Here is a 17,514-nt window from a genome sequence, read left to right on the forward strand (position 1 = left end):
GTAGGGCTATAAATCTTTCTTTTCTCTTTTTTTCTTTAAACATATATCTTTAGGAGAAAAAAAACCCCACCCTGTCATTCATGTGCTGAGTACTTCTCACTGGGAAAAGAACAAGAATGAATAGAAATGAATTTGACACTCTACCTGTACTGAGAATTGCCTTTCTGCAGTGTATTGCAATTCTCTGCTTAACAGGGGCCTACTGAAGAGCTGCTTCTGCAATTCATGCCTTAGGAAATCTCTGATTTCCAGTCTTTCCATTTAAACCAACAGTGTATTTGTAATTATCCTCAAATTCTGTAGAAAAATTAAATACAGACATTTGTCTTCTATGAGACTTAACTGCATGGAGTCTGATGACAATTCCACCATCCTTACCCTCATATGTAATTACTTCATCTAAATGGATGTACTGAGCACCTAAATATTTCCCAGCATCATTAATACTGATTTTTATTCAAAACTGTAGTGAGCCAGGCACCTTAGTTAACACCAACTACAAAATTTGGCCTAAAATACAAGCCTTGTATACAATACAAGGTTTTAAAACCAGGCTAATAGTGGGGGTTTGCCACATGAAATTGTTCAATGCCTTAACTATACTTTATACAAGATAGTACTGATGCAAGCACCAGGCATTTAAAGGACAGACAGGGAATTCTAGATTAAACTGAAGAGGTACTGTGACATTTTGCCAAAATATTGCTTCATTTGATAGGCATCAGGCTGGGGGATCTTGGGCTGCAAGAGCAAAGCAGGCCAGTTTCCCTTTGATTTGTTCTCATCAATCATCTGAGAAATGACTATCGGGGAAATCAATGTTGTATTTTGTGATGACAGAGATTCCTAAAATGAAAAGATTCCAATTATCAACGTACTCTATCATAATATATGTAATTGTTCTGCATCTACCATCTATCACGCCAGACAGTCTTGCTTGGGATTTCTTGTTAACTTCCCATTGATACTAACTTTTTTGTCAGTTCAGAGGCTTTTACATTATGGCACGATTCCTTCTCGCTCAACAGTCAAATAAGATGAACTGAGTAAACCTAGTGAAGATGTTGAGACTGCAACACTCTCCACATCAGGCCCAGTTTTCCCACAGCTACATGCCTCAATCTGGTACAGCACAAACACATTTCTGGATTACAATTTTTAGTATTTCCTGGTTTTCTTCTGGTCTTTCCAACTCAATTAAGATGGTTATTTAAAGTGGGCTTAAGATATTATATCACAAGTGGTGGCATTTTCCTTTTCAGAGCCTTAACAAGTAAAATATGCACCCAAAGAGAATTATTTGAGCCTTTACAAGCTGCCTTTATTCATCAGCAATACTGGGCACCTCACTTGCTCATGTGCACTCTGTCTTTCTCTCCCACTCTAACACAAAGAAGTTTACAGAATAGCTTGTATCACTCAGGCCCAGATGGTTTTGGTACCCAAACAGCTGACACCCAGTAGAATCACAAAGGGAAAGGCTATTAAACATCTTTGAAGATGCAAGTCAAAGCTAAAGTTTCCTCCCCAAATAGAAGGCGATGGTACCAAGATGTGACACTGATCCAGGATTTGAGTAGTCTCAGCTAAAGACTAGTATGTATAAGCTTTACAATACATGATTCTTTCAGGAATCAGAGATTTCTGAGACCCATGCACTTTATCATTATACCAGCTAAGTTTATATGCCTTGATTTTTGTCAAGAAGAGACTGTAAAGCTCCTGAAAGGACTGTAAAGGGATAAAAATGTGAGTTTTATTCTTTAGATTCTCCATTGCTGTTTTAAGTTGAATTTTGTGGCAATAACAAGCAAGTGTTAAGAAGATAATGACTAGGAAAAAATCCTACATATGTATCATTTTGAGAGAGAACTTTTTTAGTAGATAGAAGGAAAACTGTAAATGAAAGGACAGATTCAGTATTACTAAGTTAACTCGGTATTACTAAGTTACATCATTAAATGTGAGCCAAACAGAAGTTAAGCTTTGACAGTTGGAAAGACAAACAGCGAAAATACAACAAAATCCCCTAACAAATTTCTGATCTAAAGCAATCAGTGTTCCTTAGCAAGATTATGCTGTATTAGTTTTTGTAGTTTTAAATACAACAAAGCTTCCCCAAAAGAACGACAACTTCACGGAGCCAGAAGGCATTACCATCCCGATGACTAACTGTGCACAAGTCCAGCACAGTCCCAATTAAAAGAGAATGGAATATATTGCTCAATCATGAAAGCATTTAAAAACATAAATAAGACACTGCGAGACTCTTAACATTCCTAGTGTTTAATTATTTATCCATTCTCCATCCTGCAGCTGTAGGTCAGAATTGACTCCTCCGAACTAAATACAGGAGAGCTCTTGTGGGGATTTGTACCTTACTCATTTTCAAGCAAACACTCAAATTCATTTCAAATTCACACAAGAACTGCAACAGTTTCACCTAAATCAGATTTTCTACAAGTTAAACACCCCTCCTACACTCAGATGTGATTGTGAAACTACTTTGATCTCTGTTCCCAAATTTATTGCTCTGTGTAATCCATGACAAAATATAATGTGATTTACTGTATCTCTATATGACAGCCCAGCAGCTGACAGAACTTAATAATTTAGCATAAGAAAAAAACCTTCTGGCACCAAAATATACAAATCATAATTGAGGCACTTTAGTATCACATTACAATGAAGCATTCGCAGCCTGATCATAAGAACTTCAAAACAATTAGAATTCTTTCTCACTCATTTAATGAAGGTGGGTTTTACTCCGTGACATGTTCTGCAGCTGTAAGCCAGTCGTTTTGGAACACTTTTGTTTCTTCACATTAAAGACTCTGAAGGACTAATAATATCATTTTACCCCTTCCCTATTTCCCAAACACTCCTTCCCCTTCAAAAAAGGAGCGGGGGGGGGGGGGGGGGGGGGGGGGAAGCCACCTGCAGCTTTTCTCTATTATAAAGATATGAAGAAAGAGCAAATAAGTATAAACAATGTTTTCAAATTGTGCCAGAACGCAAACACGTAATAAAGATGTTTTATATTAGTTTGTAATCTATTAGTTTGGTCTTGATAACTGAGCATTTTTTCTAGATAAAGCTATAGTAAAAAAATCAGATACCCAAATACTGACCTAAGCAGGGATGTGATGGACACTTTCCATGGGGCAGCTTTTGCTTTGGCTTGTGCTGACTCAGGTTTGGCGGAAATTTCCACTTAGTACTTACTGACTCCAGGCAACAAACACCAGTTACTGTTGTTTGCACAAACAAAAGCATGAACCAGCCCCACTAAAGTCAGCAGTTATGGCTGCAGGTACCAGCATCCAGCACTAGGGCATCAGTGTAGGATCTCTCCTCTCGCCCCTGGCTGGGCACCCAGAGCAGATGGTGCTCATTCAACAGTTCGCAAAGAATCTAACAATGAATTGGCCAAGTTGTTAAAAAATAAAAATAAATAAAAAGTAATCTCTCATTACAACCAGCTGGAATTACTGAAAAATAGCCAGTGTTTTTCCTAGTGTTATAGCATACCCTGGGATGTAAAGATAAGTAAAATTAGTGAATTAGAGAAAACTGAGCCTACATGCAATCAGCCTTCTCCAAAACACATAGTATGGTGAAAAAAAAGGGAGAGAATGAGGTAATGATTCATTTGGGCTTCAATTTGCTATAGATTAAACAATCTACACTTTTTGTGCTAATTCTTCTTGGTAAGAATTAGAGGCTCTTTAGCTTATTCATAGCTAAGGCTCAAGCAAAAGAATCTATGTAATAAATTCAAACTAACTTTTGAGAATTTTAGTCAAAAAAAGTGGCACATATACAACTGGTAGAGGTCCTGGATGTGTTCAGCAAGGAGAAAAACATACATCTACATTATAATTAGATACCAATTTAATGGTATCATTATACTCAGGAAGAATATGTGTCCACATTTTACGGTTGACCTATTTGCCCCCATGTAAATAACCAGGGTATCACCACAATGAGTGTGGAAATAGTTCATCTGGATGCTCACACAGATGAAGCTGTCTGTCCTATGGCTATTATTGTTCAAGTTAATGAAGTGAAAGGTGTCACTCAGATCAAAGGCTCCATTATGCTCAGAAGTCTACACAGGAACCTATGGAATTGTTGCAGAGATGGTCCCCTTCCCAGAAGGTCTTAATACAAAGATGAAATCATTTTTGGTAGTTAATGTAATGAAGAGTTGGCAGAGAAGAACAAGGGCTACAGAGACAGTATTGAACAATGTAAGCTAATGGAAAGCATGCAATACTTATTCTTTATAAGCAGAAGTAACTTAATCGCTTAGGGGAAACTCAATACTTTTAATAGAGTATCTCTTGGAGTATCTCTTTAATCTCTGAAGATGTCATATTTTCCCTTCATCTTCTATTTCTTTGCCAGTGTTGAACAGTGTGACATCATCTATATGAGTCTAGTGCCAGAACAGATACTGTGAATTAAAGGTATTCCTCCATATGCAGTATGAAAATATGCCCAATGAATACGTCCAACTGGACCCCATCCTAGGGCTGTACTAGTTAATTAATCCAGCATCACAAAGCTGATGCTAAAGGAAGGACTAACTTGCTCTCTGGAACACATTATTAGTACCTTATTTGCCAACTGCATGCAAGTAGAAGCTGCTCAAAAATGAAGCAGCTTCCAGTTATAGGCCACTGTCTTCCAATCATTGAAAAAGGCCCTGTTACAAAACCATGATATTAAACCAGAACTATTAAATAGAATACTTATTCTTAATTAGGGACGTGGTCACTTACACAGTGATCTTTGAATTCCCTCGGCATTTCAGTTTTATGTTGACTTCCCACCAGATGTAGGTGGAGTTATTGCAACAGGTACAGACTAGAAAACATTGTAAATGTCCATACTTACTTAAAACAATAGGAATCTCAGACTACAACTAACTGCTCCATCATTAAAGTCTTCAAGCATGACTTGCCTTGCTCTGGGCAGGTTGCACTGCTATTTTGGAGTCCTGTCTCTCCAGATTGAAGTATGTTACAACTGCCCTGATATCAGAAGAGCTGCAGCTCAGAAACTGAAGTGTTTGACTTTTTTGACTACAGCTTCATCCTGTAATTAAATCTCCTCTGTGTTTAGTACAGTCAATACACAAAAATGTCAATTATTTCTCCACAAGAAAAGCAGCACTGGAAGAGAATTAGATGTTCCTGGAACCTATGTAAAGATTTAACATGATGACTCAAGATACCTATTTAAACACAGAAAAGAAGTCAATAAAAAGCTAAATGTTGAAAATCATTTAGAGAAGAAAAAAACCTCACCACACCTTTTTGTCCCACTCCAATTTACTCATGTGTGCTGCTCAAAGAACTTTTCTATGGGATATTTTCATTGTTCCAAGGTTGCTTCCTTGGAGCATCGTTAGCATGTCTACTGATCTGCTCGGGTTGTGCTTTCTGAACACTCATCTTCTTTGCCAAGAAAATATCACAGTTGAACATTACAAACAGTGGTGTTAGCCAAGCCTCACATCTGCACACAGTTAGAAACGCAGTTTGTCTCTTGCTTTTAGCAATTTCTGGCAAACCTGAAAATGCTCATCAGCTCTGTGCAGTCCATTACACCTGGCTGATTCGTGTTTGTGCCGTAAGTGCTGCTGATGCAACGTACAACACACCTGCCTCCTGCTGAAATCAGTCATTAGTGGAATCCAACTACAGTACTCTGCATACCCTAATATGTTTATTTCTTTAACAGTGTATGTTTTGTTTCATTATAATGAGATATAGAGTCAAATAAAAGAAATAAAATTACCATCACATCAGAAAATGTGATAATCATTTGATACCATGCAGTGCAAGTGAATTAAATCTATTCTTTAAATGTAAATCAAAATCATTATGCTTGAATACAAGTCTGCTTCTGAAATGATATTTAAGATTTCTGAACTAATAGTCAAGAAATAAATTGGAGCTATTCTGAAGTCATTTTTATGTTAGAGACAGATAACAGATATTATGGAAGTACTGAAGTCCTCAGACCATGGTAAGTGCAGTTTCAATTTCTCCATGCTATCAGCTTTGTCTCATTTATGTCCAGCATGGCTTACCCGACCTTAAGGACATTAACATTTGTTATCCTTACCCGAGAAGGTGGGTATGTGTTCTAATATAACTACCATGTTACAACTCAAAAGGTGAGCAATAAGATGATTACATGTGACTGGGCCACAGCACCTGATCCAGCAAAAATCAAGGATGAAGACGAATTCCTGCCCTGCCCCAGCAAGAGCAGAGCAGCTAGAGGGAGGTGTCACAAGCAAACCTGACTCGACTTGGGGAAATCGGTTTAACTTATTACCAATCAAATCAGGATAGTGAGGGATGAAACCAAATCTTAAAACACCTTCCTCCCACCCCTCTCTTCTTTCCAGGTATCCTGGTTTTGTTTGGGATATTTTTTTTCCACAACACCTGGCTTAACTTCACTCCTGATTTCTCTACATCCTTCCCACTTATCATTCCCTAGGGACTGGGCGATGCAGCAACTGTCAAAAGATACTTGCTTTTAAAATCACAGGTTCAAAAACATTACTGTAGTATGGTTATTGAACAACTTTCTAGCATTATATGCTGGAATCACTAACAAAATCAAATGCACACTACAATAGACAATGTACTACCTTTAAAGCTGAGATTTTTTAAGCAAGAAAAAACTAAAGACCTCAGTAAATGATGTGTCCCTAAGACTGAAAAGCTGTCTACAACTACCAACAACTATTTAAGTGTTCAGTGGGCTTGCAATGAAAATTTTTCCTCTATCTCTGCTCCCTTCTCCCCCTTCACATCCCCACTGGAGCAGGGATATGGGGAGGGCAATGCCATCGGAATTCTGTACCTCCTTCTACTCATTTTTACCTTTCACTTAAGTGCCAGCCATTTCATTTCTATTTGATCATGTTCATGTGAACAACAGTGCACAATTACACAAAGCAATCCACACAGAAATCACTGTTCTAACTCACAAAACAGACCACAAGGATGAGATCCTTCACTTGGGAATGGCCTGACCTTCAGAAAATATGGACAGTCAGATGTTCCAACCGTAACAGTAAAATTCAGCTTCCCCTTGGATTTTTAAGCAATCTTTAAAGAATTGGCAAGGGAAAAAAGTAAATTCAGAGGAGAATTTTTTCTCCCAGATTATCTTAAATTTCAGGACAAGAAGATTCACTAGAAAAATAAAAAGACTTTTAAAAACAAGACTCATGCTGCAAATAAGATGCTTTTTTCCCCCCTTCCTTTGATGAAGGAGATTTTATCTGAGTGCTGTGGACTTTAATAGGATCAAGATTTGAACTAGGTTAGCTGAAACTGTAACTTTTGAGCTGTAAATGGAGCTTGCTCTCTAAGCTACTTTGACTTTTGGACTTTGCAGCCAATTTCCACAGCTCTACATATGGAAGACAGAAATGAAACAGAAGGGTAAATGAAGATTTGAAGGTACTGCAGGGTATTTTCACGTGTCTGTGAGAGACTTTCCATCAGAAGTACCTTTTTCCCCTCCTCTTCTCTTTTACTCAACATGTGCTCTTCTCATTAGAAGTAAAAATAGGGAAGTAGGTTAAATAATAAAAAAAATTCAATAGAAGCTAATATAGCTTCAAATTAGCAATTTCTTTGGAAAAATAGGAAAAAATCCACCAAATTAAAAAAAATAGTATTTCTGACAGAACTGACAATTCAAGACTATTAAAGATATTGCCGCATGAAGGATTATTTGTAACTTTAATTTGAGGATGTAAAGAAGTTAACTTTTCTTTTGCTATACTACACATGTAAAAAAAGATCAAAGAAAGAAAAGAATTGAGATTCAAATTCCATTTTTAAGCAAAAATGACAATGTCTTCCTGAGTTAAAATTAATCCTTTAATGATGAATTTCAAAGGTTTAAATACTTTCTGTGACCTTGGCTTTAAATAATTATGCCAAGCGGAGCTTTCCTTACATTCAGAAAAGATTGTGAATTGTTGATCACAGCCATTTTAATGGCTTCAGGCTGGCTGATTTCCAACATAATCCTCCAAACGCTGCTTAAAATTACAGACCAAGAACCTGACGCAGGTAAATGAAATGTCACTTTCACAAAGGCTGTTCAAACACTCTATGTGGATTGTTAATTTGTGCCACTGTATTTCGCTTTGCAACAAAATGTATTATTTATTACATTAATGCATGTAAAAGATACCTCAACAACTATCTGCTTACATATACACAGTGTCTACTATAAATATTAAGTAAGGGTTTTTTTAGTTTAGCTTTTGAAAGAAAACTCACATGGTTTAGTTCATATCATCCTGAACGCAGGGAAATACTTCAATTCAGACCCCAGTACAACAAGGTGATGTGCAGTCAGCGACCCCAGTGCACAGGGAAGCCTTGATATATTTGTTATCTGATGTAACACTAATCTCTATTCTCAAGCCTTTCACAGAGGCCTTGCTCACCCCATGCACACAGGCAGAAGTAGACCAACCATTGTTACCATCTCCCAATTTCCTTGCCTGAAATTTTTCCTCCGTAAGAACTTTCCCTCTTTTTAAGGGAGGAAAAAGCTTGGTTAGATGGAACTGCCCTTTCTACTGCATCTATTCCAGCAAAGGAAAAGTAACCAGCCTAGTCCTTGGCTGGCTTTGCCTTTGAAATCATACGGATTTTTCAATCCCATCATCTCCCAAGTGCTGTGGTCGCTCCTGTTCCACACTCCCCATGGCTTGAAGGTGCTGCCCCAGCTCTGCTCACAGGGAGAACAGATACAGCAGCCACTGCTGCCCTTCACAGGCACGGAGAAGCCATGCTTGTGGCATCCAATATCAGATCTAAAGTACACGTCTGTTCTTCCAACTCAGGTGACCCCTAAACAGTTTTCCTCAGTGAAACTTCACTTGTCTGCCTTTCGGTGTGATTCCTCCCCTTTGGCCAGACCACAAGAAGCAAAGCTATATGAACCTCTCACCTTATCTAAAGCCTTCTCCGTTTCTGCTGTATGTATCCTTTTCAGGTCTAACATATTTTTTTCTGCCTCCACTTTCAACTTGTTCAGTACCACCTCATGGTCTCGAGCTGCCCTCTGCTTCTCCTCTTCCCACTGATGGCCCAGCTCCAGCAGCTGCTGCTTCCGCTGAGTGTTCACCTGAATAAGCTCTTCCTTCAGTTTGCAGATTTGGTTCTCCATATCACAGATAACCTGAAATAAAGAAGAAACAAAGTGTAAAAAAAACCCCACACCTACAAAACCAAACCCACTTGATTTTCTCAGGCTGTCAGCTGGGGTAGGGAGCAGGCTCAAAGGATTCTCTATCCTTTTTCTTGGCTTACTGCTCTTCCCCTTCTCTTCATACATGCAGATGAATACAGATCCTCCCTGCCTAAAGCATACATGGAGCAAGATCTACCTTTTTGGAGGAGGTGCCCCATAGTTTGTGTCCCATATAATCACTACATATACTGTCCGTTATGTAATGTCGTAACCCTAACCATGTTTGTTTTTTTTCCCTTAAGAAATGACCTGCTGACTTCTAATAAGATACCAGCGTATCATCAATCATTGCTACAGATTATAGACTGTATTTCATCATAATGTACACAAGGATTGTATCAAAGAACGTCCTCCTCTGGGTGAGGAACCAGAACACGCTGAGAGGATGACATGGACCAGTGCAGGGAACCATTCAATCTCTGCAAACACAATATAGATAAGATGCCCAACCTTCAAAATGCAAGAGACAGACTTCAGAATCTACGACCCTCTGACATTACCCTTCAGTTCTTGGGAGCAAACTATGTTGTGGGATGCAGAAGGCAGAGCGGTAGAGCGGCAGCAGAACAGTATCTCACTGCCTGCCTTCCATGGGGGACCTCAGGAGGGAGAAGAATGAAATCTATCTCCAGTAAAGCTGTGTTACTCCTGGATTATATAGAATACACATTGCTGCTGTGCAGTAGCAGTAGAGTATACATTTATTACTTTAGATTTACACTTCCAAGTAACTCTTATTGGTCACTTTTCTAAGTGTATGTCTTCTGTAGCTTCTCAAATGCAGTATAAGAGCATTGCATCTGGACGTTGCAGATGCCCTTACAAGTAAGTGGAATGTGTGATGTTGCAAGCACATGTATGTTTTCATTCATAAATTAGGAAAATGAGCATCTTCCCTAAAAGCCTCACACAGCATTCTCCCCTTTCCCTCCCTGCTTCACAAGTAACTTTGCAGCTCCCTGGAATTCCTTCCTAAAGGATGTGACAATATAGAGATGAGAGACTGATGTTCTAGCAAACAAAGGTAGGCGACTCAGCTCCAGTTTATTAAAGGTTTCACAAGAAAGTCCGATGAAAATTACTGTATGTTTAAAGATCCCATTGCCCTGGAATGTCAGTTACTGATTCTAGAGCCCTGATCTCTCCAACTCCTATTTTTCCTCTTCAGACATTTTTAATATACTACCTGTATCCAGCTAAACCACCTATTTGCAGTCTCTGAGAACCACATTACTACAAAGCTTTGAAAAAGAAACATTCATTTCTGGCCAAAGTTGGGAAGTGAACGACTATCAGATATATCGCCTTGTATATTAATATCCCAAGACAGATTGTTATAAATACTGTGATCTGAGAGAGGAAAATCGAGGCTTGAAAGTCTGCCTAGTTTTTTCCAACTATTTGAACTCTATGGTGTAATAAAAGACATGTTGATTCCCCTCAAACCTTCAGCTGTGTCCTTCAACTATCACAGCTGTAATATGTATTAAATAATATCAACCATCTCAGAAACTTAGCACAGGACTGACTTTTGCTTCCATGCTTTCCTAATTACTCACTGGCATTATTCCCTACTATGTCAAAGGTAAAATTGTGTGTGTGCATGCGTGGAGATGGAATGAGCACATCATTTGTATACAGAAGTATAACACAGGCCACATATTTCAACTCTATCAGCATTATCTCAAACATATGTTTCATATAGTGTAATCTGCACTAGATCCTTTCCTTCCTTTCCTGATCTTTTCCTCTACATATGTTTAATTGTTTTATTAAATCTGTATACAGACTAAAAATGTAAAGTGCATTTTAGTTTGTAATTATAATCTACAATGTACTTTTGTAATTCTTTCAGAAAATGATTTAATCTCAAGAGCATAAAAGGACAGCCTAACTAGCTTTTACTAAACCTACGCAATACTAAGTCAACGGAGTTAATAACTCCAGTTTCTATGGGATGATGCAGTCCAAGTTCTTACCAGACATACATAGACTTTGGCTTTTTTAATAAGTGTTCCAACTCAAGTCCTGCCTGGAACAGTAACAACTATATTCTCATCTGAGAGCGCTCTTTTGGAGAACTCATTCCCCCTCCACCACTGCTTTCCTTTGGTTTTTATTCCTTCTTTTTAAAACAAAAAACTTCTTAAACTTTGTTTCTCCCTGTATAAGTTAAACTGAGGTATTTTTTTCCTAAAAAGTTTGATTAAGTATATAGGATATGGAGCTAAGGCTAATTTCTTATAATACAGGGAAAATTCATTTATAAATCATATTACAAGCCATAGAGATGTGAATTCTTAACTCAACTGTTCCATCTTTCTCCTTTACTTTGTTCTATAATCAATAACTCTTATACAAAGCTGTTAGAAAAGCCAAATAGCACAATATAGCATTTTCTACTGCCACGTGGAAAAAGTAACAGCTCCAAGTCTTTGTATTCAAAACGGGAGTAAATAGCTAGTGGGCTGAAGTAGGGTAAAGTAACAGTAATTAACATGCAAAGGAGCATTAATGTTGGACCTCATAGATGGCAAAAGGAGATTTGGTTCTATTAGGAAAGAAGAAAGAATCTGAAGACGGGGTGATGGCAGTGAAACTAATATGATTAAGGGAGTCCTTTTGGAGCAACTTCACTGCTAGTAAGATGATGTTAAGAGACATCTAATCTCTCCAAAGTGACTGGAAAAAGCTTATATTGGGGATCAGAGACATAGTTCTTGTCCATTACTTTGAAATAAGTCTAGTTCTCACAGCCAGATTACTTTTTCCCATAAACAAAGTCTCTGGCAGAAGCAGCTTACAACCGAACAACTTGCTGCATAAGACAACTTTGTATGACATGGATATCTTCAAACTGCTAATGGAAACGAATCCCAAACTTTCCATCACTAAGATTCTGCTTTGCCACATGCCAGGTTTAATAAACTATTATTAGATTTAAATGTAGGCAAATTAGTACTACTAGGAAAAAAAACAACCCAAGATGACATAATCCTCAGTTGTGAAAAATCCATGAAATATAAAACTTGAGAGCAGCTGTCTGTTCCTAATGATTCTGTGGAAAAACAAAAGAAGCAATTACAAAATCTCACTTCTCATGCTTGAGATCTGAAGGCATGATGCTTGCTTGGTTTCTTTGTAAAACTGAGTTCTCCTTCTCACTGTTGGTTTCTTAAAGCCTTTTCCTGGCTGCTGAGCATTATGTTTGTGAACCAGGCCTCCCAAATTGTTTGCATGGTCCAAACAACAAACTGACTACAAAAGCTGGTTTGAGAAATATACATCTTAAATGGTCCACCAGAGCAACTCATTCTAGTGCTAAACATAAGGCTTAAGCATAAGAAATGAAGACTTCATAATGTACAACAGATCCAAAATGTTATTGCTCCTTACTGCCTTTTATGGATCAAAATGTTGTAATATTTATTTTGGTTGTATACATACGAGTAAATGAAATAAGAGATTTGTATCTTTTTTACCAAGAATGCAGGTGTTCACAGCAATTCCATGGGACAGCCATTTAGGTGAGGATCCAGTTCGAGACCATCTTAAGAACCTGAATGTGCACAAGCCCATGGGACCTGATGAAATCCATCCACGGGTCCTGAAGGAGCTGGTGAACGAAGTTGCTAAGCCACTGTCCATCATATTTGAAAAATCATGGCAGTCAGGTGAAGTTCCCAGCGACCGGAAAAAGGGAAATATAACCCCCATTTTCAAGAAGAGGTAAATGGATGACCCAGGGAACTACAGACCAGTCAGTCTCACCTCTGTGCCTGGCAAAATCTTGGAGCAGATTCTCCTGGAAGGCATGCTAAGGCACATGAAAATCAACAAGGTGCTTGGTGACAGCCAGCATGGCTTCACTAAGGGGAAATCCTGCCTGACCAATTTGGTGGCCTTCTATGATGGGGCTACGGAACTGATGGACAGGGGTAGAGCAGTTGATGACATCTACCTGGACTTGTGCAAAGCGTTCGACACTGTCCCACACGACATCCTTGTCTCTAAATTGGAGAGACATCAATTTGATGGATGGACCACTCGGTGGATAAAGAACTGGCTGGATGGCTGCACACAAAGAGTTGTGGTCAATGGCTCAATGTCCGGCTGGAGACCAGTAACGAGTGGGGTCCCTCAGGGATCGGTGTCGGGACCGGCCTTGTTCAACATCTTCGTCGCTGACACGGACAGTGGGATTGAGTGCACCCTCAGCAAGTTTGCTGATGACACCGAGCTGTGTGGTTCGGTTGATACCCTGAAGGGAAGGAATGCCATCCAGAGGGACCTTGACACGCTTGTGAGGTGGGCTGATGCCAACCTCATGAAGTTTAACCATGACAAGTGCAAGGTCCTACACCTGGGTCAGAGCAATCCCAGGCACAGCTACAGGTTGGGCAGAGAAGAGATTCAGAGCAGCCCTGCAGAGAAGGACTTGGGGGTGCTGGTCGATGAGAAAATGAACATGAGCCAGCAGTGTGTGCTTGCAGCTTGCAACAGGGGAAGTTTAGATTGGATATAAGGAAGAAGTTCTTTACTGTAAGGGTGGTGAGGCACTGGAATGGGTTGCCCAGGGAGGTTGTGAATGCTCCATCGCTGGCGGTGTTCAAGGCCAGGTTGGACAGAGCCTTGAGTGACATGGTTTAGTGTGAGGTGTCCCTGCCCATGGCAGAGGGGTTGGAACTTGATGATCTTAAGGTCCTTTCCAACCCTAACTATTCTGTGATTTTTTGCCAAGGCAGCATACCCCAAACAAGAAATCATCTTGTAAAATGGCTCTTAATTCACATATAGGAAAGCAAATAGAAAGAAAACACTAATTCACAGTGCATCCTAAATGAAACAAAAATACAAATATGTAAACTCTGTGACAGGATAGTGTTTGCATATGAACTTATATGGCATACTTGTCTGTGTGTGCACGTATGACAGCCCCATGGCTGAAGAAACTGCTAGCTGATATGGTGATTTCTATTTCTGTTTCAAAGGAATAACTCAGAATTCTAACTAAGAATATCTGTGCTGAAATAGTGTCATAAAAAGGGTGGGTCATAAGCCCACAGCAATTTGCCTGTAGGGAAAAAATAGACTTGAAAGAAAAAAAGAAGGTTGCTCACTCACTTTGGCCTATTTAAAATGCCAAAAAATGTACTGCGTGTTATTTGGAAGGAAAACATGTGCTCTTAATTTTAAAAAGTAAATTGCATAAGAAAATATAAAGTTGGCAAAAAGTTTCAATTAAAATCTGGTGCTGATGGCTGAAGCTTTGCTACAGTTACAGGCAACAGAGATGAGAAAAGGGCCCAATGACTACAGTCTAATTAAAAACAATAAAGATAAATCTTCCCTTTATTTTTCAGGAGCTCCTACTTCAACCCAATCAAGTATTTACTTGGATCAGTTTCTAAGGAAGAGGCTGGAGTATGACTGCATCTTTTAGACCCACAGTGGTGGAATACATGGACTCCACTGTCTCAGTGCATTACACACCAAACCACATCCACCCATCATTGCATTCAGCTTCAGTGTTGAGGGCATTTTAAAGTCACAAAAACAGCAATGCAGAGTTAAAATCAAATCCAAGTCAACTTATTCCCTGAGGCTCAGATCAAGTCATTTAGGTGTTGCTTCAGCAGTGTGTACAGTGACTAACATCTTCCAGCAGATGAAGTTGCAATAACCCTTCACTGGTGAGTGTACTCAGGCCGCTGAAACAGGGCATCGCTTTAAAGACCACTGCATTGCTCAAGTGGATCATGACAACCCTTCAAACAGAGTTTCAAAAGTTTTCCATGTTGGGCTGTCTTGGCTGCAGTTGCAGATGACTGTGTAAGTCTCAATTTGCTGCGTTTAATTTTGCTTGTGTGTAACATTTAAAACACCCAAGGAAGCCACCCAAAACCTCTGAGCAATTCCATGGACTTCACTCAGACATGAACTGTTGGGTTCAGATGATCACAGTGATACTTTCTAGGATAATAACCTAAAATATTAGACTGTAAGTAACAGCCCCATTTGAACCCCTGATACCTAGCATCTGCCTCTCTGTGCCAATACTCATGTCAGCATTTTCTCAACTGGAAGAGCATTAAAATCAGTGCATGCATTTGAAGAGAGCACAATGTGAAACCATCAGCTGAACCCTTCTGAAAGGGAGATTTGTTCCTTTGTGTCCTGTTACGCTGGTGTGATGTGACAGAGATGGATGAGGTACACATAACATTTGTTATTGGGTAGTGGATTATTTTTGAAAGGAGATCAGTCCAGTCAAGGGAAAGGAAGTCTGAAGTAAAAACAAACCTTGCTTTGATGATGGAGAATTAAAAGGAAAATGAGGAACAAAGTAGAAGCACCCAGCGAGCCAGTGGTGACAATGACTCCCTTTTAACCCATGATCAGTGCAATGTCCCAGAAGAAGTGGATGAATATCCCATCCCAGTCACACAGCAACTGGTGGTAAAATACCTCAGAAGGGATTATCTGTTGAAAGTGGGAATCTGAACTAGTTTAGCTTACTTACTAATAAACAAAGCTTTATAAAGTGCTGAGAAACAGATAATACAAGTTTCTCCACCATCACAAAAATAAGCAATGAGTCCTAAAAAGTAAACAAATATTATTTTTTTGCAGCTTGATGCTTAGAAAAAAATACAGCTGTAAGAACTTCAAAGATGTGTAATACTGATTTCTGTTTAAAACAAAATTGGTTTATATTAAGAAATCTTACTACTGCAAATTTGGCAAGTCACAACAATTGGGCTGGCACTTGATCTCATTGTGGTCTAAGGGAACTATCACAGTGATTTTTACCCTTAAAACATATGAGTTAGGCAACCAAGCACAGGACCAAGGGCCAGGCAGTCCTAAGGGCTCTCAGATACTTTTGTCCACAGAGTGTCCTACCCAGCTGGACTCACTGGGCCCAGTATACCTGTTTTCTCCACGCCAGATGAATTTCAACTGGCCAGTTCAGCCCATTGGCAGCTCTATTTGTAGCTCCGTTTTAACACGACAAAGATAAAAAGGACACACAGCAGTGCTGAAAGAGGAATTTTTCTGTTTAAGCTACAACCTAAACCTGAAGAGATATCACACCTCAACCAGGACTTTAAAAGATTTATGAATTAGCAAGAGTCACTGAAATTTAATAGCTCAAGCTTCTTGTCATCTTTAAATAAAGCTTTGTAATTAACTTTATTATGACCATTTTAACCAACTATACTAAAAATATTTCCTGTACCATATTAATTTCAATTGAAATATGTTAAGAATTTAGAATCCAATTGCTGGTAAAATCAGCAATCTGTTGATATTACAAATCCCTGAAAAGATAGATTTGATTTGCAAAGGAAACCTCTACAAATGTCACACACATTATCACATGGGTAATGATGTGGCAGAGCACAACTTAACAGGGATAAGTAATAAACAGCTATTTAGCTCTCACAGCACCATACATTACACTGTCAAATTTAAATGCCTTTTGGGTAAGAACACATAGGCCCATAAATATGGTAATTAAAGGAGCAGATAAATGAAATGGTGTGAAATGAAGTGAAAATGAGCAACAGTTCAAGGACCAACAGGTTGGTCTCACCTCACTCAAGAGCCCTTCCAAAAAGCACAGGGCTGTGCAGGCTCTTCCAGAGGAAATCATGGAAGTACAGGAGCTTTGCTAGCACAGCCATAATTAGAAGTAATCCTGATCAGTAGTCTAGTACTTACCAGAAACACTTAAATATCAGCAAAGCTGAAGCTTCAATACTCAGATGCATTTTATTGTAGCTTATGCAGTATTTTGTGCATACTTAAGTGTTCTTATTCTTGAGGGAAAAAATTCTGTCCATAACACTGGTGATAATATCTAACTTCTGAACTAGAAGAGATCTTTACCCTCTATATAACTACACTGCAGTGATGGGATGAAGTTATTAATACATGCATAAATCAAATGTTCAGAGTTTAGAAATCAAGCTGTAGAATACTAGAATCATGGTATGGTTTGGGTTGGAAGGGACCTTAAAGATAATCTAATTCCAAACACCCCTGCCATGGGCAGGGAATAATAGCAAATTTAGGAATTCTTTTGTACTGCTACAAACACTAACTTTGCCATATGTATTTCTGAAAGCTAAAAAGAAACACACAAGACACAGGTATCAAAATGCAAGTTACACAGAAAAACCTGGCACCATCCTT

General features: G+C 38.9%; 1 protein-coding gene across 5 annotated transcripts in view; it reads right to left on the minus strand.

Annotated features, from left to right (window-relative positions):
• Window positions 1–17,514, minus strand: part of CEP112 (centrosomal protein 112) — a 185,029-nt gene that overhangs the window by 76,703 nt on the left and 90,812 nt on the right. For all 5 annotated transcript variants that reach the window (XR_009743708.1, XR_009743709.1, XM_061455255.1 and 2 more), the window contains exon 20: window positions 9,010–9,240. Coding sequence is in view for 3 of the 5 variants with exons in the window: in XM_061455255.1 (XP_061311239.1) it covers window positions 9,010–9,240 (231 nt within the window). In the remaining 2 variants the exon portion in view is untranslated. The remainder of the gene's footprint in view (window positions 1–9,009; window positions 9,241–17,514) is intronic.

This window comes from Pezoporus flaviventris, unplaced genomic scaffold (assembly GCF_033815535.1).
Source record: "Pezoporus flaviventris isolate CSIRO_AGI_PZ_B2104156 unplaced genomic scaffold, CSIRO_AGI_Pfla_v1 ptg000020l, whole genome shotgun sequence".
In the NCBI taxonomy this organism is placed as follows: domain Eukaryota; kingdom Metazoa; phylum Chordata; class Aves; order Psittaciformes; family Psittacidae; genus Pezoporus; species Pezoporus flaviventris.